Here is a 23332-nt window from a genome sequence, read left to right on the forward strand (position 1 = left end):
CGCTTGGCAACCGGCTCCTCAATTTAATTTCAAGTGTTTGTTTTTAATCGCACATGTCGGCATGCTGGGTGGTTAACTTACAATGTGTCACACAAAACAAGAACAAGCCTCCCAATTAATCAAATATTAACAGAACGTCTTATGTCGTATTAACGCTATTTGGATCAGACCCAGGAGGAGTAAAAGCCAAGATCCCTCTGCTTTCCTCACTATCTTAATCACTGTGTTACACACGGAAGTTGCTAGAAACACAAACATCAGGAGCTGACCTCTGGTATGCCATGACAAAAGAGATTTTCAGGGCTGCCTGCGGCTGCATCTCTTCCTCGCTAGAACAACGGCGAAGCCAGGCGAGCTCTGCAGCACACACAGGACCCCAAGCCTGTCCTTGTGCTCCATACAAGCTCACGCACGCACACAACAGCTACTACTCAGCTGGACAAGCCATCCTCCAGCCTCTGGATCGCGGGAATGATGTGAAGGCTCACTCACTCCAGTTACACCCACTCGAGACAGAGGCATTTTGTCTCCATGGGCACTCAGCAGATTTTGTGCTGGCACCCGAGCACACGTGGCCATGCAGGGAGGTGAAACTGGTAACCTGCAGCCAGAGTGGAATGCAGAGTAGTTCTTTCAGGAGCTGTGTGAGCACATGTTCAGCTTAAACCAGTGACCAAACTGGTTTTTAATTAGAACTGGGTTCATCTAGTCACAATCTTTTAAACATCTCCAGATATCACAGAAAACAGATTTCTTTACATAATGTGAAGTAGATTCTTAGATAAAAATCAAACTTAGTAAATGCGTTTTTTTTCAATGTAAAAGTACAAGATGCATAGACTGGAAGAATTTACCCACTTTCTTGATCAATATGTCTAATATTTAGAGGAAAAAAAAAAAAAACAACTCTTAGGATGCTAGGAACAAAATACTGCAGCAACAGTAACAGTAGCAGTTTTAAGCTATAAAGATACTAAACCAAATTGTGAATCTCAATTTGCATTTCCCAAAGTGAACCCTAACTTTAACATATAGGTAGAGAAGGGCAAAGGAGACAAAATGTAGCCTTAGATAAAATCTCTCACCACACAACTTTCAGATCGATACAAAGAGGACATATTCCCATAATATGCCAAAGAAATGTATCACAATAGTTTAATAATCCAAAACATTAATAAGGAACATGCATTGGTCTTCAACATGTTCATAAAAAAAGAAGAGATAGAATTACACATACCCATACTAGTGCAAGACCATTCTCTGTAAAAATTGTTCTGGAATTCCACCCAGTTACCCAGTTTCAAATTAGATTATTTTCTTCTAGAATATTATCCTAAAGGTGAGCAAACTGTCACAAACCTCCTCATTTTACGACTTATTCATAAATTCATAAACAGCCTTGAAAAAAACTATTCCTCAGAATCAGATTGGTTTTTGTGATCCAAAATGATGAGAGTCCAGAAGAGGCCAGATTGATGCAATTGTACAATTATACTAGTAATCAAAGTAGTGGCTCACATTGTTCACAAACAGCTGAAATCAAGGCAGGCAGCCAGGCTGAGACTACAGATGTTTATGAAATGTTAACTGGGCATTTCACTCGGTTCTGAGGCAGAATTAACAGCCTCATGTACCGACCTTATGATTTAATTGCCTGCTATAATACTCTGATAGTTTAGCAGTTCAAGATATCATCATTGTTAACACACTGATATATTGATTCAATTTCACTCCTGACCTGGATTTACTGCATTGCTCATTCTTATTTAGTACTTCAGACTGTAGCTATATGTAAAAGTGGGACTTACTTGACTCTTTTTTTAGTCCATTAGGAACAAGCAGGAACTGCTTCCTTTTTCAGCTTTCAAACAGGACTGATAACTACAAGCCTGAAAGATTGATTGTGCTGCTTTTGGCTGGGGCAGAGTTAATTTTCTTCACAGCAGCTGGTATGGGACTATGTTCTGGATTTGTGCTGAACACAGTGATGATAACATAGAGATGTTTTTATTATTGCTGAGCAGGGCTTACACAGAAAAGCCAACACATTTTCTGCTTTCCATACTGCCACAGTGGTGAGGGGACTGGGGGGTGCATGGGAAGTTGAGAGGACATAGCCAGGACAGGTGACCCCAGCTGACCAAAAGGATATTCCAGACCATATGGCATCATGCTCACCATATAAAATGCAGGAAAGAAGGAAGTGGGGATGTTAGGAGTGATGATGTTTGTCTTCCCAAGGCCTTGCTCTCCTGGGGATGGGTGAGCATCTATCTGCCCATGGGAAACAGTAAATTAATTTCTTTTTTTGCTTTGCTAGTGTGCACAGCTTTTGTTTTCCCTATTAAACTGTCTTTATCTCAACACATGAGTTTTCTCACTTTTATCCTTCAGAGTCTCTCTGCAAGCCCACTGATGGGTGAGTGTGTGAGCAGCTGTGTGGGCCTTGGTTGCTGGCTTGCTTTAAACCACTACATTTATTTAAGAACAACTGCCAGCATCTTTATGTTAATGTATTTGCCCCCCAAAATAAAAAACACATAGTAAAAGAACATACATTTTTTACACCATTTCATTTATCTCTAACTAGTATAAAAACAGTGACAAATGTCTGCCACTTCAGCCAGGTAATAAGATACACAGTACAAACCTCTATTGCTAAAATAAAACACATTGACTAGTAACTGACCAAGATGTATCTTCTGACAGAGGCTTCCCACTAACCTTTCACACTGAAATATCTTTTCATTTGGATCTCACATTTTTCTTACAGCTACTGTCCACAGGCAAATGGTAAAGCTACTGTTGCCCCACCCTATGGGCAAAGACCCTCAGGGAAAACCAGATGGCTACTCACACACTTCACAACATTATTGTATTAACAAGATCCACTGATAAGAGGTTTCCCACACTCGAGTTATGAGAACCTTTCTTCTGCAATCCACCAGGCACTTTGAGGCTATTTATGCTGCTCTTAAAAGCATATGCTGTGCACACATACAACACTTAGTGACAGAATGATTTGCAGAGCATGGAGTAGGCTAGAAAAAAGGGATGCTGAGCTGTCAAAGGAACCTCTCATTAAATCATATGAAAATAGTGGAGAGGAAAGAATAGGATATAGGGAGAAGTGGAATAAAAGCAATTTACATAGCTTTCATGCTGTTGGTAGAAGACAATGTAACGTAGCTGCTGAATGGAAGAAGCCTGTTGCCAGTAACAAGCACACAGCAACAGGAATACAGAAGGGTGGGGGCTGAGAGAGGGAGAAAGGGGTACATACAAGACATGTTTATTAATCACATTTCAGATTGTCAATTTCCCCCAGAGAACTAAATTAAGCATGAGTAAGCCAACATAGGCAATGGAGAATTTACAGAAGCCCCTGCTTTACTAAAACAGTGATGATAAATTTAATAAAAACACACTAGAACTTTTGATGGATATGAAAGTGTTTTATAATCTAACAGAAATACTAAGCCATACTTTGTGCACAAGACTGAGGTGACACTACAGGTCACTTCTTTTGCAGAAACAAGAACTGGCTTGGCCAACAGAAGAGCACGGCTGCAACGAATTGTGCCTTAGAGACAGATGATACTGAAACGTTGCTCTTCAGCCTCAGGGCATTTACAGAAGTAGCTCAGGAAATGCTTTTACAGATGAGAGGACACGCCAGGTACATAAAGTCCCAGTTCCAAAGAACAGACAGCCTTACTGCTAATTTCTTTTTCTGCTTTTTAAGAAACCTGCCTTTCTATTTAAGGTTATCTGACAAGTCCAATCATTTTTTTGAGGACTCAAAAAGACAAAAAAAAAAAAAAAAAAAAAAAAAAAAAAAAAAAGAGACAAAAATGGACAAGTTATGTATCAGGCAAAGTGTTGTATTATTTATACATTACAATCACAATTTCTGTTTCAATTTTCAGGTATCTTCCACCTATAAAAGCCCAAAAACTAAGCTTTGCTTTTTCACCATCCTCATTTATAAACAAGAACAGTAACTTCTGTTTCATACACAAATAACACTGTGGTTCAAGGAAGGCCAAACTCCTTGACTAGAGCCACAGAATAAATCAACAGTAGAGTTAAGAATCATAGAATATCCTAAGTTGGAAGGGACACAAAGGATCTTCAAAGCCCATCTCCTGGCCCTGCACAGGACAACCCCAAGAATCACACCACGTGCCTATGAGCATTGTTCAGACACTTCTTGAACTCTGTCAGGTTTGGTGCAGGGACCAGTTCTCTGGGGAGCCTGTTCCAGTGCCCAATCACCCTCTAGGTGAAGAACCTTTTCCATACCCAATGCAAACTTCTCCTGACTCAGTGTCTGCCCCTACTCTTCCCCTCACAATGAAGTTGCAGCCTGCAATGACATCTCCCCTCAGTCTTCTCAAGGCTGAAGGAACCAAGAGACCTCAGCCTCTCCTCATATGGCTTCCCTCCAGGCCCCTCATCATTCTCATGGCTCTCCTTCGGATGCTCTCTAATAGTTAAATGTATTTCTTACACGGTAGTGCCCAAAACTGCACACAGGGCTTGGGTTGTGCCAGAACAGAGTGGGACAATCCCCTCCCCTGCCTGGTTGGTGATGCTGTCCCTAACGCACCCCAGGGCATGGCTGGCCCTCCTGGCTGCCAAGCCACACTGCTGGGATAGATTATAGCTGTCCCTTTTCCCAGTCTTTTGCTTTTGTTACGTGACCACAGAGCTGCAGAGGTCAATCCAGGATGACTGGCAGTTAGACAAAAAAAGCAGATCATTTAAAGAGGTCCTCTGTAGAAGGATTTGACTGTGGGACCTTATGAGGTAGCACAATGAAGAGAGTGGTTTGACTCAGGAAAGTAGAGGAGGGCTCAGCAGATACCACAGCTTTGCACCTGCCAGCTTCATAGAACTTCAAGATACTGGCCTGGTAGACTATGTACACACATACTTACCTAACTATGTAGTACAGGACACTATGTGCAACTTTGATAAGTTCCTTTATATGAGAAAAGGCAACAAAATCTAGCAGAAAGCTTGATCCTGAAAGGAAATTGAACTGCTATTAACCGCATCATTTTCCAAGGTAACTTCTTTAAGGTTCTTTGGATATAGGCAGTTAGGAGACAGACATACTAAACATTACTTACAATAAGAAAATGCAAAACAGTGAAGATAAAGCTTGCATCATTTAAATCTTGGTATGGCAATTGTTGCAGCAGACATTTGCCCCAGCAATACTTGGAAAAGTGCCATCCACTCATCAAAACTGGATCTGTTTACAGGCATATACTTTTTGAAATTAAACACCTGTATAATAAACTTCAACTGAAGGTCTCATCACAGATGAGATCCCTGAAAAGGCATGTTCCTCTGGCATCTGCTGGTTTCAATGAACTGTCATGTTCTTATAAGTGAATACACCAACATGAAGTTAATAGTCTAATTAATTTCAGACATTTCAAATGGATGGTAGTACCTCAACTGAAACACTACTTGATTTTAGTTTGATCCATAAAGATCTAGGCAAAATGTTGGTATCAAAGCTCAATCCTGAATGACCAATCCACAAAACTCCCAAATTCTTTGGATTGGAGATTCTCAAACTGTGGATAAGGAGTCCTAAAGCTTCCTACAGAAGCATGCAATATAGGTTTATCCTGCAGAAGATATAAAACAGCAAAGGCTACATGTCTCCATGGAGGCAGATTATAAGGCTCACACAAGATACTATGTTCTAAACTCCTGCAAATCATCTGATTTACAGTAACTATCTCTGTGTATTCTTTACCCACAGCAAGTGTAAAACAATTTGAATTAAGAACACCACAGTTATTTGGAAAGGAAATTTCCCGAGATCTGTTATATACTGCAGAGCTGCTAAGACCCATTGCTTTTAATAAAACTTTACTCCACAGGGTCCAATCTGTCTGCAACAAAGAAGGAACATCTCTGCTAGGTCTAAGATACAAGACTCAGGCTTATTGCCAAACTGATCATAGTAGGTTAGCTGATAAAAATCTTCATGCTAAGTACTTAAAGGCCATGGAAGAAACCAATGATTTGTAAACTCCCAAGAGAGACTGTCATTGTTAACCAGTGGCATAGCTTTGCAACTAGACCACACCACCTTGAAATGAGCTTTAGTATATGCAGTGCTACTTAGTAATGCATAGCCAAAACAAACTACAGCCATGCCCCAGTATCAACAAAGTAGACACTCCTGAAAGGCATAGTTTTTAGCAGTTTGACAGAGTAAAGCTACTTCTCCCATAAAAAAATAGTGCAATAAATGGGAGATGTATACAGCATTACCTAATGGAGAACATCACAGAAGTTTTAATCACCATCAGATTTCATTGCTATCATTTTTCTTGATTAATTCACTGGAAGAGGACAGAAAAGTGATCATATCAATTAACACTGCACTGTATTAAATGATCAGCAACAGAACTCTGAAATGGAGAATAAAGAAGCAACAGATACAGCAAGGTGTTGCTGTACTTGAGTAACTAAAGCTAGTTCTCTCACTGCAATCACACTTCAATTTAACATTCAAGATCACACAAAAACTACATTAAAGTAGCTCAGACGTGTGGCAGCACAGATAAGCAACGCTGAATTTCGTGCAAAGAAGGAAGCAGTTCATATAATTTAGAGCAGTGCACTCCTCTGCAGAGCCCACTGCCCACTGTCTGCTGATGGTAAACCTGCCCTACACAGCCCGCCCTGTGAAGTGCTAAACACACCAGCACTCCAGATGCTAATTGCTACTGCTCCCCTGTGCCTGCCTTTCAAATGAAGGGATAAAAAAACTGTCACAAGGATCACAGAGATGCTAAAGATTAAGGGAGAATTAAAAAACCCCGTGAATTTGGCAGATGGATCACGATGTCAAGAAGTATCGTTAGGGCATAAACAGGCTTCTTGCGGCAGTGAGGAAGCTTCCCGTGCGGTACCACAAGGCAGCTCAGGGGAGAGGAGCTCATGGCTTTAAACGCTTTCTCCTGCGGCCGGGCCCTGCCGCCAACGCGGGCCGGGCGCCGCGGCACGGCCGGGCCTGCAGCGCCCCCGCGCGGCCGCCGCGGCCCCGCACCGCCGCCCTGAGAATGCAACCCCCGCCACCTCTCGTATCCGAATACACTGCGGGATCCGGCGGGAGCTGTACTTTTCACTCATTTAACTTAGTTAAATACAAAAAAAAAAAGTTAAATTTAATAGCAGATAAAACAATCAGATTCAGGTTACACACAGATACCACCCTCTGTCTTGGCATTTCTCTTGCTTCACATGCTGCCAGGCTGCCACACTGCACTTGGGACCGACATTTGCTAATCCATACCACTTGTTACCCACATATACACCTACTCCATTTAGTTATGCACATGATGGACATGCAAAATTGTCCCATTATTTGTAGAAGGCCAATGGGCAGCACTGTTTAGAAATATGACACTCCATGAAGTGTTTTATTTTATTGCAATATGTACATAGAACAGTGTTTCCAATTCCCCTCCTTTCAGAAGGGCAGAAGATATGCTGTGCAAGATGGGAAATGAAGTTACTATGACGCAATCTGGGGAAATAATGGTTTAGTGCTAGACAGAGAGACTCTGGAGAGCCTTTCCCTCCCTTATGCACTCATTACCAGAAGGCAAGCAGACATGGTCTCCAATTCACAGATCCCAGGAAACAAGACTGCAGTAGTCACAACATTGTTTTATGTATTGAAAAGCATCTAACTAGGAAAGTACTGTCAGAAGAAACAAGAAATCTGAAGTGCAGCAAAGATAAATACCATTCAGAGTACTATCTTAAGTCAAAGAACTTCAGAGCTCTTTTTCTTTCATGAGGCATTTGCAATGATTCCTGCAACTATATTGTCTTTATAATAATTCTGGTAGGTCTATGTTGGTAGACAGCAGCTTCTAAGGAACACTTCTGTTACTCAGCTCCACCAATATCCAAAGTCAGCTATAAGTTCAGCATAATCCCGATTGCTCTCCTTCAGGACAAATTTTCCACTTCTTTTCCAAAGCAGACTCTAGTTTCAGTTGTGCTCTCAACATCCCTCCTATTTTGTTACTCTTGAGGTCATCACAAATTCAAAAGGTACATACTGAGCTCATACTTCATCTACTGTACCACTGCTCAACCTAATCAGCTCAACTGCTACAGTTCTTCTTCCTCACACCAATAAAGTGGGTATATCCAGACCACATACTTCTCTCAGACCATCCAATAAGTCACAGAAGTAGAATGTTAAGACCGACATATTTCATTGTCATTCAAACCAGCAGGGTTGCAGGCAGAAGAATGTACTTTCATTTTTTTAAGTAAGTTTGCAAAAATACATTGGAAAAAACTCTTCTGATTATACAAGTCAAAGCCATAATCCAAAATCTAAGCCTATTCCTGATAAACTGATGAGACAAGATGGTTTTTACATTCCAGGATATAGTCTCCAGACTCACGTAATCATCAGCTTCAGCTAGTGACCAGAATTCTTACTTCAATGAACTGTCATTACATGCTGGCTTGGCATTACTTCGAAAGAAAGGAGGGGAAGGGAATATTAATATTATATCCTCCATGTATTCATAGAATAATCACAACATCCTCCACATTTATTTGCTTCTAGCTTTATAACAATTACAAAAGAAACCTACCTTTCACTTACCTCTATATACTGTAATTACCAACACAAAGTATATTAAATGGCAGAACAAGAAATTACAACTTAATAAGAAAACTTTAACAGAATGCTCAACAAGAAGGGATGGGAGCAGCAACTTCCTAGAACCACCCACTTGGTTCATATTCTCTTTAAGAATGGCTGTCAGTATAAATGCTATATCAGCATCTTTTTCTCTTAAAGGAAAAGTATAAAACACATTTATGTTTCCCAGAGACATGTCATGGTATTTTAACAGTAAGTTGCTAATAAGGATCTCAGCACTCTCTGGGTTGTTTAAGCCATCCACAGTGATTATGAATGATTGTGTTTTATAAGCCAATGAACTGAAGACAAAGCTCAGGATGTATTATCACTTGCAGCAATGTTAGCAGCTTCTATTCAAAAGAAAGCAGAACCTATTTTGCTGCATATATACAATGTCTGTGACTTTTGCACAGTGGGGAAAAAAATCTGTTCCCTGTAAAAATCCAGGGCATGTCATTGCAAATAAGGTTTTTAATTAAAATTGGCATCTTTGAGCCTCCTGCTGACGGACAGCATCTCATTGCCTCCTCCTCATATGGCTAAACTGGCTCCCAAGAGAGACAGTGAAAAGAAACAAAATCACTAGAATACCTAACTTTGACAAGTCCCTGCTGGGGACAATTTCAATAGCAGGATGCTGCAGAGAGAGGTAAAGAGAGAAGAGAGGACTGCTTAGGAAGCCTCCCCTAATGAAGACTCAAAACATCACAAACAAGATAGTAGAGGAAGCATTTTATTCGTAAGCCTGAAGACAGGATGATCAAGGAGGACAATTTTAATCAGAAGCCATATTGTTAAAGAGAATGCAGAACTGTGTCTGCACCTCAGTGGGTAAAGTAAAGCCTTCCTTTGAATGCAAAAAAAGGCTTACGGGCTGGTTAGACCTCTGGCTGGGAGGTTTGCTAAACTGTCAGCTCTGACAAAGCTTTATCCCTCTCAGAAAACAGGCAGATACAGGTTCAAGTCAGACAGATAAATCAGACTTCTTGGCCAGAACATTTTCTTCAATTGATTGCAAAGAGTTTATATTGAATGCCAGCACTGTACCTTCGGGAGGCTCTTCCCGCAGATGAGGAGGCAATTCTTCACTTGTAGTCTCAGTTTCATCATCCACCATCTGTGTTTCTAAGCTAGGGCCCTGCAGAACAGAATAGCAAGAGGAGGTAAATTGCAGAAAGTTCAGACAGGAACCACAAAAATGGTTACAGGACTACAGAATATACTGGACAGTAAGGACACAAGGACACACTTTAGCTGATGAGAAAGAAAGAACTGGGAGATTTGTTTGCAGTCAAATTACAGAAAGGGGAAAGTAAAAAAAAAAAAAAAGAGAACTTCTCAAGAAAGCACACAAAGCAAAGAGCAAAATTACAAGGGTCTTAATTTCTTCATTGACAGAAAACCAGAAAATTAGCAATAAAACACAATTTCTGAGTTACTATTTCCAAAACACATAATGCGGTAACACATTAAAATTTTCATTTATCAAGGGTAGCAGCAGATCCACCATCAACTGGAATTTTCAGGAAAAAACCCTTATCTTTGCCTTATCAAGACTAGATTCTGAAATGTCACTTTTTTCAAAGGAAAACACAGCAAACTCATTTACTATCTTCTAACCTAAGAAGGTCCATTGACCATGGAGTTTTCCCCTATTTGTGCCTCCAAGTGTAATATGCCAAACTAATAATTCCTGAAAAATTACTGTACTACTCTCCCAGGTTTTGCATTTCCATGTTCTAGCCTTCTTGATCCTGTAAAGAGCCTGCAATGTTACTGATGGAAGAACATGAGCACAGTTAAAAGATTTGCAGCTGAACTCACTTTACACACACAATATTTTCATGACATGTGGAGCTATAAAAGTGTAGTTTCTTTTTTAAACTATCACAGGAAAAAAAATTCACCATCTTCTTCCACCCAACTTACCTTTTTTTTTTTCAAGTTACAGAAGAGTAAACACTAGGCATAGCTAGAGGGCTCCCCTAAAAAAAACAAACTAATTTTCTTTGCAATGTTAGTACAGTAAAGAGTAAAATGACAAACTTAGCAGTCATTAGGAAATGAAGCTTTTGTGCACTTTGAAAGCATGACTAGGTTTGTAGTGTGAACTATCTGAAAATGTGTACTAACATATGCAGCTGGAACATTACAGAAATACAGCTGGTACATCAACAGCTTGCAAAATGTTATTATTTGAACTCAGGAAGGAAAGGGGCTCATAGTCCTAAAGCTGCAGTATTTAATTTCATCCTTTCCAAACCCTGTGACTGAGAGGTTACCCTCAGCAGCACTGGCTACTTTCTTTCTTCAATTTGCACATTATGAAGAATAACACACTTTTCAATTTCCATCCATTTTCATCCATTCCCCCTCTTTTTCAAAAAATGGACATGAAAACAATACCATCATGCTTTTCAGATGTTTCACAGCAGGGAAAAGAGAAAATGTCCAAGTGAAAGGTACAGGTCTGCTGTTACGGTGCCAGGGTCACAACCTGGATTTCTGCCATCTGTGACTATGCAAGTTTTACCTAGGCTATTTACCTATTTCTCCTCACTTAAAAACACCCAGTATCAACATTGCCCAGCTTTGGTCAGTGAAGAGTTCAAACATTAAGTCATGCCTTGTGGTAGGTATTACAGAAAGGGAAGAAAGTGTTTACCACATGGTACAGATGGGAAAGTAGTGAGTCCCCTTAATCCAATTAAAAAAAAAAAAAAAAAAAAGAACAGGAGTCAGTTATCAACATCAAGATCTAACCATCTCCTCATTTTAACTAAATAATGTGGTCTAGATATTAAGAACACGTAAACAATTCTGGGTAAGAGCAACAAATTGAATATAAATTATGTATTTAAGTATCTACATCAACAGGCAATATATTAATTTACACTTCCTTCCTACCCATCAGTGCCACAGAGAGAAAAGAAAAAGGGAAGATGAGGCTACAGTAGTAAACCAGATCAGAAGATTTATTTTTAATATCAAGCATGTGGACATGTAAGATATGAGGCACCAATATGTGCCTTGGAAGCATTCTGAACCACAACTATGGAACTCCTAAACTAGCAGGGGTCTTGAATGTGAATCCTATGCCTGTACTTTCTGGTTTACAACACTAAAATTACTTTAATTTCTTAAAACAAGTAAGAGCCATCTGCACATACTAGCTAAATGCTGCTCAAGGAAACAATCCAACTTCCAGGGACTATGGAAAAGCCAGCAAGAAAAGCCTTATCTTTCCTTCTTCAAAATAGTCAGTATTCTCAATTTCCTACGAGACAAACCTGCTCAGTAGCTTCTCTCAATGACAGCCTATGATAAGTGGTGTTCCTTTGGTTACAGTGTTGTCATCTATATAAATACAAAGAGGATGCAAAATGCTACCAAAAGTGAGTAGGTGGCATTACAGTTTTTTCTTCCTCACTTATTAACTACTTACTGCTTGGTGTTCATGAGCAATACAATGCTCCAGTATGGTGGATATCACTGACTCCAAAACAAACAAAAAACAAGAACACTTACTCCAAAACAAAGATTTATCATAGTTGAAGGTCAGCCTTGTACATAAGCTGCATTAACAAATCCAGCTGTGAAAAAAACAGAGCCCATTACAGACCTCCGTGAAGTCCATGGCCGAGTCACTGTTTGCCATCACCTATTTCCCTCCAATTAAAAACTTTTAACACTTGCTACTGGAATACTACAGAAGAAAAATACTCAATCCAAGACTAGTGCTTCTACAGAACATGCTGAATGTCTAACAAACATGACCAGAATTTGTGTGGATTTTTTTTCACTACTCAAAACCACTTAACCATAACACAGCATATTTTAACTGTATTTGGCATACATTTCTTGTATAGCTTTGAGAATGCTTCCCCAAAAAAAGTATTGTTACAGTGAGCTCATGGGCACTCTGTGCCCCCTTCCCCAGGACCCTGTGACTCTGATCAAGATAACCCTGGACCCCTCCTTCCTGCCCCAACGGGGTTGGTGGAGAGCCAGGGAAGCCCACCCTGTCCAAAGTCTACACAGACCCCTGACATTTCCTGTTCGTCCTCTTTTGCCCTGCTCTCCCCTTGGACACCACAGAATAAAGAGAGCTGAACCAATGTATTTTGGGGTAAGAGCCTCTTTTGGAAATCTTTGCCATCTCCTGATATTCCTCCCCTCACCTCGGACCTCTGGGCTAGCCTGATATTCAGGGGGCTGTGCGAGGGGGAGAACGTCAAAGTATTTACAATTTTTTTTTCTCAATTTAATGTTAAAAAAGTCTCAACTGAAGCATGGACATGTCAAGCAATCCCCAATTTTAAGTTTTTCAAGAATTGTTTTGCAGGAAACTTAGCAATCTTGAGATTTCCTAGTTCCTAAAACAAAGTTCAAAATGTTTTCTACAGAATAAATCCAGTTCTCAGCTCACTGATATCTCATCACAATATATATTCACCTATGATACAGGGAGCTTCTAAAAGTAGTCAAGTAAACATCACTTTATCAGACTTCAGCATGTCTGTCTAATTACTGAGGCCAGTGAGTAACTGTGCATGGCACTGAGATTCACTAATAAAAATGTGAAGCAGTTAACAGTAGATGAAACTCTAGGTTCTCATATACATATCCAGAAGTAATATTTAAGGCTCAAACACTGACAGGCGTCATTAACAAGATTACAAAGTCTCTTTACAAGAGCTTTTTTTTTCTTGTGTTAGCATGTCCATTGCTTTTTTAGTTACATCTGCTGAGTTCAATTCACTGGACCTGTTGCAAGCTTGGTAATGAGCATGTACCATATCTACAGTTCTAGCAGCACAGACATCTACAACAATCAAAAAAAAAAAATCCAGGAAATTATCTTCTCAGAAGGTTTGTAACTATCCTAAGGTCCAACAACTTTGCTTCAATCTTTTTTACACTACCATATCAAAAATGAGGCATTAGTTACACCTTTTTTCATTCTTAAGGATTCATGACAGACACGTAGGAGAATGGGATGCATACAACTTTGTAAATTATTGGCTTGCAGGTTCTATAATCATCCTCTGGAGCTGCAGTGGTGGCAGAAGGAATGTACACAGATTGCTTCTGCTTTGACACTCCCTCAGGAGCATCTGGGATGCAGGAAGGTGTATCAACAGTTCAGAAACATCAGCAGATATTACTGTACAATATACTTTCAATTATTTAGGGTTTGTATAGCCTCTTAAATTGGGAATGAGTTTCTATTCCTCACTAGAACCACTGGAGAAGCACAAACTTAAATAGGTATTACAACAGAAAGGTTATGGCACAAAGCCTAAGAATATATAACTAAGAAAAACCTCTTAGCTCTTCAAAGACAGTCTGTGCCCACAAGGAGGAACAAGCAAGCACTTCATACAATTCCTTGATGAGTACTTGACTGTGAGCACCATTAAGACATAGTGGCAATTTTTCTGTCATATTTTAACACAACCTTCAAGCTGAACAAGAACAAGTAAACTCAAGCAGAGGTAACACCCACCCTTCCAAAATGAAATTACAGATGTCAGATTTCAAGGTAGCTCACTCTGTCCCCCAACAGTTTCAATGAAGTGCTCAGGAAATGGAAAAGTTTTGTATGAATTCAGCACATTATAAAGATCGGGAGCAAAATTCTATTCTCACAGAATTCTCACATAAAATCCCCTGTCCTGATCACATGGCATGACTACTGGTCTTACAATGCAGTTTAAGGCAAATGCTACGGACTGCTGTGACCTGGCAAATTAGTGTTTGTGGATTTATAATGTGTTTCATAGAAGGCTATGTATTTATGAATAGGGAGAGCTGCCAGTACTGAACTAAACAAGCAGGACGAATTGCATACAGGCATTTCAGAGCATACCTCATGCTCTTCCACAGGACACAATATTTTGAGATAATATACGCTCAGATTTTCAATATATTTACAGGCTGTACAAGTGCTGTAGTAAATGCATACATGACAGAAAGCAAGTTCCTATCCAGTCAGGGTCAGCATTTTCCACAAGGTACAGAGTTTCGTTTATGACACTGAAACCAAGAGCTCCATTTATCACCACATTTGTACTAACAAGTGATACCAGCATGCTCAATCACAAAAAGAGCCATACTACCTCAATCTCAAAGTATTCAAAATACCCACACAGTGCAGGAACAATCCTAACACCAAGTGATCTGTGTCAGCTCATTTTGTTCCTAAGTCAATACCAACATGAGACTTCATTGCAAATGTCCCAATATGGCTCAGCTTACTAAAGAGTCACCTCAAAGCAACCAAAAAATCCTACCTGCACCACCATCACTTTCAGGCCTTTTAAACTCTACTTTTGTACTTAGCATTATACTAACTGTGGTATAGAATCTTAAAGTGAAGTCTATCAATTAACTGTTCACTGATTCAGGAATTCATTTTGTTAATGAGCAGCAAAATACAAAACTCCAAAACAAAGTCCAAGAAGGGCAACTATGAGGGAGGGCAATCAAATTTAAAACATATATATATATATATATATATATATATATATATATATATACACATCTTGTGAAAAATTATTAATGAAATATTGAACAAGTTTGGGAAAAATAACTTCACATTTTCTTCAGAGAACCACATATCTTATAACTCTGCTCCTTTTCACCATTCCTACTCTACTCGCAAATGACAAAAACATTTTTTTAAATCCCCTACCATAAGCAGAACCAGAAGGAAATAGAGCATGTAAATACTCTTCTCTATTATACTCAAACTTATAAGTAATCTTATCCCCATTTCAGAACAGAAGTTGAAGGAATCTAAAGCTCATAGTCATGTCAGCAGCAGTTTACTGTCTCAGTTCTGAGACTACACTTTGGAAATAATTCTAAAATCTGCAGCTTTAGCTACTACTTTCCCTGTGTATCTTCAAGTGAAAATGGTATTTATTACCTGATCTAAACCTTCATATCCCCATTCTTGCTTCTAAACACTTCATTCCAGTTTCCCCTTTCTGACATTATTCTTCATTCATTTACATTCTGGACTTGATCCTAGAATCTTACTTCTTGCACTGTAAGAAACTGCCTCATTCCTCCTAAAGCCTCTCCATAAGAGCCCAGAAGGTCAGATTTGCTTCTTTCTATGCAAATCCTCAACTGCCACCATAAATCACATGTCCTCTGTCCTGCCTAACAGTGACTTTCAGACCTGGTATTCGATGTAGGCACAATTCCAATAAAGCAATTAAGCAGAGGAAAATTCGTGGCAGCCCAGGCTTCATACCTCCACATCTGTGATTTCCCTTGTAAGCTTCCCAGCACAGGTCCAATGCCCTTTTTATAGAGTATCAAATATATGTCAAGTGATAATCATAAAGATTATATGCACCCCTAAAGAATGACAAGCCTCAGGGAGTCTGTGTGAAGAAACAAGTGAAGTAATCCCCAAACACAGGACAGTTAAGTGCTTTGGGATGCTAAATTATCCCAGTGAAAGCACTGGCTATTTATGTATCAGGTTTAAAGAATACATACTTCAAATCCACAAGACTAAAACCCACAGTTTCCTGCACATTAGCATACTTTGCCCCTTCCTAACACCACAAAATCAAAACCTCAGCTCTTTTCATCCCAACTTTCTCCAAATGTGAGATTACACATTACAACTGAATGTTTGCAGGTGCCAAAGGGCTTGTCAGACCCAGTAACAATGAAGCTGACCCTCATCAGGCTTTCCTAAAATGACACAATTAATGACACTTAATTTGGGATCTCTTCTCTATCCAGGCACTGTTACAAAGTTGCTCAGAACTTATCTTGGATATTTCATATTTAAACAAATTAAATTGTTCCATCTTCCATATCTGAAAATCGCTTGTGGCTCACAATGTCCTTTCTGCTTTTTACAAAATTACATAAGGTCTCAAATCCTACAGAAAAAAAAAGGGGGGCTGTTGTTTAAAGAAAAAGAAAAATTAAACAACCAGCCACTGAGTAGGTAGGTCAACATGATGACAACATTTTCCAGGGAGCTTAGGACGTACAGGTCCTCTTCAGCTGAAGCACATAACCACCAAACCATCTCCTTATTCTCTGCTGTTCGGATTACCACGCTCAGACACTGCGAACAAGTTTAAAACTATCACTGTACTTTTGTTTGGCAGTTTGAAGCTGCAACTTTTACTTCAGCAATGAATTTTCAGCATATAAAGGAATTAAGACTTTAATTTAAAGTTTTCTAAATGCAATAGGAGCATTCCATTGAATCTGCCATCATTATTGATTGCACACCCACACCTCTGGGATTTCCAATGTCAGTTGGATTTTTCCTGCAGCGGGCATAAAATTGATCTGCAACTATAAACTTTTTTTTTTTTTTTTTTGCTTTCCTCTATTTTTAAGAAAGCCTCTTGATAGATGCTTTGCTTTTAATTTTGCAAAACAAAGTTCACTTATAATGAGAGCTTCTGTGCCAGGTTTCAGCCCAAGGGGAATTTGAGTTGCAGTTTTAAATCCCCTGGAACACTAAAGGAAAGTACAGAAATAGAAGCGCTGAGGACAGTAGTGTAAAATTGCAGCACTTTGTTCAAAGTACACTGTAACAAAGAATAGAAAAATTGCTTAGATTACTTGCTGTTTTCTGAGTTTGGACAAACACATTATGGAGGTTACAATTTTAACACTTAATTTTGTCTTGACAACAGAACTGGTGGAGAAAGGCAATGAGAGCAAGATTTAATGTTACAAATGCCAAGTCAAGATTATGTTCTATCCCCAGCAGAACAGTCAAATCCTATTTTTACAGCAATAAAACAACTTTGTACTGTCAGTAATCCAAATTAGGGTTTATTTGGCATAAATAAATTTTCAAGAGTACTAATGACACCATAGTCTATTCTCCATTCAGGTAGCCAGTAAACTGATGGTTTACACTTTCCATGTTCATGTTTTGTATGGGGTAGATAGGACCATTTATACAACAAACAGCCAATACAGTCTGCTCAGTGGTAGATCAGACAGTTCTGGATTTTGAATTAATTATTGTATTGAATTTTGTCTTGATCGACCATTTATTTTCCATCTGCATTTTACCTACTAAATCAATGTTAGCTCAGAAAGAATATAAGATTGTTTTCAAAATCCAAACCAAACAAATCACATTTTGTTTGATCACGCGCTGACCTGGCCCAAAGAGAATAACTAACATAATATACTATAAATGTACTTTTCCAGCTTGGTCCTTGACAGATGGATTTAGTGATTAATGCCAGTTTTACTCTGCCTAAAGAAATGAGATAATGCACTCTACAGAAATAATATTCTCCATTTTCCTAACAAGAGGTGGAAGTATCACTCTAGGGAGCTGCAGATAGCATGAGAAATTTGTCTGAAAAATGAGAAGTCCTTTGTCTAATAATATAGGCATAGATGACAGAGCTCATTAAGATTTTCTCAACCATGCTAGAGATCTATAATGTAATACCCTTTTCACTATCCTAAGTAGGGTCACAATAAAAAACAGACAAACAAACAAAAAAAAACACCTCACAGAAAGATGCATTAAGCAGTATTCTATAAGTATGACTTCATATGATTCATTTTCCATGCATTTATTTCCTTAAAAGTGCACTACTACTGTTTTAGCTTTAATGAGCTGAAATTTAAGTAATTTTCGAGGGCTTTTACAGCTGAACATCAGAATTTTTACTATAAGACTTGAATTCAAAGTACATTAGCATATATACAGCTTGAAAAATATAAGCATTCTCCCCCAAAAGAGTCACAAGAGACATTACTGCAAGAGTAACTTTTAAATTTATTTTGTGGATGGTTAGGTAGTTAAATATTTCCTTCCTTACAAATGAGTTTTGAACTCACGTCAGAGCTTTTCAGGATCAGTATTGCTTGTATTCTATGCGCTTATTGCAATGCTTTAAAGAAGAAACATTTCAGATAAAATATTTACTAACTCTAGAGAACAAAAGCCACATCTTCTGGTACTGTTAAGTCCTGCAATTTCACACCTAGCCTGCACAGTCAAAACTTGACTGCCAGAAGCACTGCCAGCAGTAACACCCCTTTTATTTCAGGCTCCATAGAGAGCTCTTTTTTCCCCAAACTCACTCCAAGAAATAGTAAGAAAGGTCACAACTTGCTGTATACAAGATTCCAACCAGTTACTATACTCGGCAACTAAACAGCCATGAGACAGAAAAAGCACTTGATCACTATGAATACAAGCAACACACTAGCAAGAATTCATTCAGGAAGCAATAGCTTCTGGTCAATGCTGCCTTCTACTTTAAAGATCTGTGAGGTGCAAAAGTTCTCTCTCCAAAATGTTTTTAGAATGAATCAAAGCCCAAGAATTGCAGTAGACTTTGAGCATCTCTGCAGACATATTAAGACTAAGACTTACCACCACAAGCCACTTCTGTGATGCCCACTAAGTTCAATCAGAACATTATTTTGAAGAAACTTAGGAGCTCTACTATTTGTCCCATCTATGTAAGAATATACCTTTGCCCAGAACTTTGAAGGTAGTAACCCTTCCCTGTATCTCTGAAATTCAGCTGAAATATTGGAAAATAAAACTACTACAATGTTTGTAGAGCAGCTCAGCAATAAACAGATGTGACCAATCACAGGCATACATTTAAATCAAAACTATCTACAGAATATGTACTCCATGTTTTCTTTTACTCTATCACTTACATTCACACTCTTCCTGATTCCTGATTCCACATTTAGGACTACATACTAGGAAAACAAAATATTACTATATACTCCATAGAAAGCAATAACTCTTGTCTCTTATTTTTATATTTCCTTTTCCAAGTACTTTTCATTTCAACTATAAAGAGCCTTGCTAAACAGGATTGGACACATGTAAAAATAAAGATTACATATACATCATTTTGACAGGACAACCCACAACATCCTTAAGGAACAGAGCTGTCTGTAAACACAAGCAAGAAAAATATTTACTTGAGCTTTCCATAAATTTGATACTGCATCTTCAAAATATCTTGCCTTACTCTGATCTCTAAAATTTATCTGTCAACACTTACTATCACAGGCAGTCAGAAAAAGAGAACTATAGGCAGTAAGTTCACATTCTTTCTCTTAAATATAGCGTTAAGTTTCTCAAAGTAAAATGTGACATTTATGACACTTGTCATATCCAAACTATATAACTTAACTCTGAGTACATGCCAAAGCACCACAAGCTTTCATTCTACTTTGAAGAATCCTTTCAATAACGAGGGGAACAGCTACTTAACTGAAATCACATCTTGAGCTTGCTTTCACGAACAAAAACTTCAATATGACCTGCCACTCTCAATGCCTTTCATTTCTCTGATTTTGGATTTAGGTTAGCCCAGAGACAGCAGCAGTGTTAGAAGCAGTCACCACAGCAGAACCATACCAGGAACTATCCTAATGCCTCAACTCATTCACAGATTGAAGATACAGCATGAAGAGGTTCTGTTAGCAAGGGCACAAGAACCTTCTCCAGTGCTGCCTAAGACTTGAGAAATCAAGCATTTAGCCACAAGAGAGAGATTAATACTGGAAAGATACTATGTTGTGGGAGAGTGATCAGCAGCTGACTGTGATAGACAGGCGGGGATTTGGTTATCTCCCTACTGCCCTAAAAAATAGAACTGCCCTCCCCACAGGACAGACATATTACCCAGGCTCCTAATGCAGCCTGAAAAGGTGTATTTCCTTGCCATCAGGATCATCTGCCCTTGAAAGAAAGCAAACTTTATTGACATATTCAAAAGGTATCACTTATCACTACATATAGAAAAGGTCCACTTCCTGGCACAATCTGAGCTGCTTGCCTCTCACTCCTGTCCTACAAAGAAGGAAAAGGGACATTAGCCAGTTTTGTACTTTGCATAGCCTGGAAGGGCCCAGAGATACCATCCTTCAGCATGGACACAGCTCAAAAGACATGGGAACAAAAATAAAGTAGACATAAAGACTATCTTGGATCCACTCCAGATTCAACACCAAGTTTTAAAGCATTGCTTTGCCATACTACTTTACTTCACTCTACCTTTTCAATAGGAAACTTATTAAGTGATTATGTTAAAAACAAACCGCATCAGGCTTCAGTTTCTCCAGCAATGATCAGCATTGATAACGATACTGACAGGATCACTTCTACAGCAGAAGAACATCCCCTGATGTTACCTTTTACTTCCCTTTTCCTGCTTCTTCCCTAAATAGGCAGACCATTTTGATGCACACTAACATTAACCTGTTTTCTTTTGACTGCTCTGCCTTCTCAGCAACATGCTAACTAGCATCAATGAGCTCGGCATCAAAACCAATGCTGACAGAAACAAACAAACTCAAATGTATTTCCCAAGATACAACAACAATTAGGGGAGAAACTGACGCAATTATCTTGAAAAGCTTAGTTTTGATGTCATCCCTGAAATGATCAAAAATTTAAACTTACTTGTTTTGAAGTCACACTGAACGCTCACGAGCAGGCCCATAAAAGGGATTCAGATCCAACTCGCATCACACAGAACCTCTTCCTTCCCTTCCCTTCTCCCTTCCTCACCCTTTTAAAGGGGTGAAAATACTGCACATTTCAATGCATTCCACTCCTTAAATGAAAAGGTAATTATCCCCACCCCCAGCTTAAGAATTTAAATCCTGCATCAGCAATGATCTTACCTAGAAGAAACTTGAAGCAACTCCTACAGCAAAGGGTGGCACACATGGAAAGAAATGTGCACTGAAAGAAATGACCCAATTTGATAAAAAAAAATGTGAACCCTTTTATACTGAAAAGCTTAACACAGTGCTTATACCTGAAAAACGATTGGTTAAAAACAAACAACTTTCCCCCCAAACACACTCATTTTTTCTTGCAGTCAGAACATGATTCCACTCACATCTTGTATTTTGAATAAGCTCATCTTAAATAGCCATAAGGTTTCCCCACTCTAGTGGGACAAAAAAGGAATTCAGCAAAAGTAATGGTCTTCACAAGAATAAGCAGCTGTTTACTCTGCATGCAATAAAACAGAACCTGAAGGAAATCTTTTCAGTTTTGTACCTCAAACTGGATGTATTGTTCAGACAGCACTCTGAGGTTTTTGTTTTACAGTGTAAGTCAACAAAACACTCAAAGCCATAGTCCTGTTTAACAATAATGTTCTCACTACATACCTTTCATTATCCTACACTATTGGAACTAACAAATATTCAGAGAGAAAGAAAAAATACACATTTTACTATCAGGCTTTGTACAAATGTACAACAAAACATAAGACTGCATAGAAGGGCATGCTCTTTTTACATATATTTATTTCATGTATGCAGAGGCTGCCCCTTTTCTTTCACCCACCAGCTGTGTAGATATTATGGTTAAGAGTCCCTGGTGCCCAGAGACAATTGTTAAGCCCAGTGACTGCCACACGTGCACCTCCCAGAACCCAGCACCTGCACAAGCTATTGAACTTCTAACACACACTTACTTGACTCAGAGGCTTGGAGAAAGGCCCGAGCCCAATTTCTTCATCAGGATCGGTACAGACCTATAGAGTTTCTGCCTCAAAAAGCTTACAACCTAGCTAATACATTTTTTATTTTATTGCTAGACAAATTCAGGAGACAGGGAATGCTTGGTGTGCCTCAAGTTTCAGACTTATTAATGCGAGAAAACCCTTCACAAGTCATACACCTGAAAATTACGGAAATATGACAACATAAAGTGAAGCAAAAGCAATACAACACCACTGCCGACTCCTAACAACCTCACACCTGAGTGTTATATATTCCGACTTCTACAGTCCAGTCAGCCTCAGCACTCACACCAATAGCCGGCTGAGGTTAGACGTTCTCTATTCTAACAGTTTTCCACAGCAAACTACGGAGAAAGGCGGCGATGCCCCCAGGCTTAGGGAAGGGCCTGCGAGAGCAGCAGCACAGGTGAGCACCGGCGCCGCCCCAGCCGCACGCCAAGGCACGAACCCCGCGGCCGCCGGCAGCGACACCGCCACGAGATGCTGTGGGTGAGGGAAGATGCCCGGGGAGGGAGGGACATTTCTCCGTGCAGACACCAGCCGAGAAGGGCAGCGGGGGCAGGGGCAGGCAGCCTCCCCCGGCTCCCACGCTACTCCCTCCCCGTCTCAGCGCCGCAGGAAGCGAGCCGGGTTTGCACGGAGGGAAGGGGGGATTCTTTCCAGGGAGACGGACCCAAGAAGCGACACCACATCCCCCGCGAAGTTGGAAGCTTCTGGAAGTTGTGTACTTGGTTACGAGCGCGCACGGCCACCGCCACCTCCCGCCCCCGGTTACCGCCGGGCCCGGCCCCCGCCCCTCGCCCCCCCGCAGCCGCCGGGAGCCGCCGCGGCCCAGCCGAGCCCCGGGGACAGCCGCCAGCATCACCTTCATGCCGCGTCTCCCGGAGCACCGCCCGGCGGGGATGGAGGGAGGGCGGGCGGCCGGCGGCTGCGTGCCCGTCTCCCCCGGCGCTGGGGCTCCGGCTCCTCCTGCCCGATGTAAACACACACCGGCGGGCGGGGGGAGGCCGGGCCGGGGGGCAGCGCCATGGCAACCCGGCCGGAAGAGGAAGCGCGGGGGTCAGGGGCGCCATGTCGGCGGGGG

The 23332-nt window shown here is 40.1% G+C and overlaps 1 protein-coding gene across 6 annotated transcripts in view; it reads right to left on the reverse strand.

Annotated features, from left to right (window-relative positions):
• The window catches only part of LOC110472087 (transmembrane protein 263), a 201612-nt gene extending 178321 nt beyond the window's left edge, over positions 1-23291 (reverse strand). Inside the window, exons 1-2 of one of the 6 annotated variants that reach the window (XM_021533439.3) lie at positions 23114-23291; positions 9758-9848 (exon numbers count right to left, since the gene is read on the reverse strand). In XM_021533439.3, coding sequence (XP_021389114.1) covers positions 9758-9848; positions 23114-23119 — 97 coding nt within the window. In that variant the 5' untranslated portion in view covers positions 23120-23291. Of the gene's footprint in view, positions 1-9757; positions 9849-21170; positions 21385-22200; positions 22878-23113 lie in introns of those variants that run through there. The other 5 variants (XM_085581868.1, XM_085581867.1, XM_077784163.2 and 2 more) reach the window with 5 other exon arrangements.
• Positions 23292-23332: the final 41 nt, after the last annotated feature.

Source organism: Lonchura striata, chromosome 5, assembly GCF_050655825.1.
Source record: "Lonchura striata isolate lonStrDom1 chromosome 5, ASM5065582v1, whole genome shotgun sequence".
NCBI classification, from domain to species: domain Eukaryota; kingdom Metazoa; phylum Chordata; class Aves; order Passeriformes; family Estrildidae; genus Lonchura; species Lonchura striata.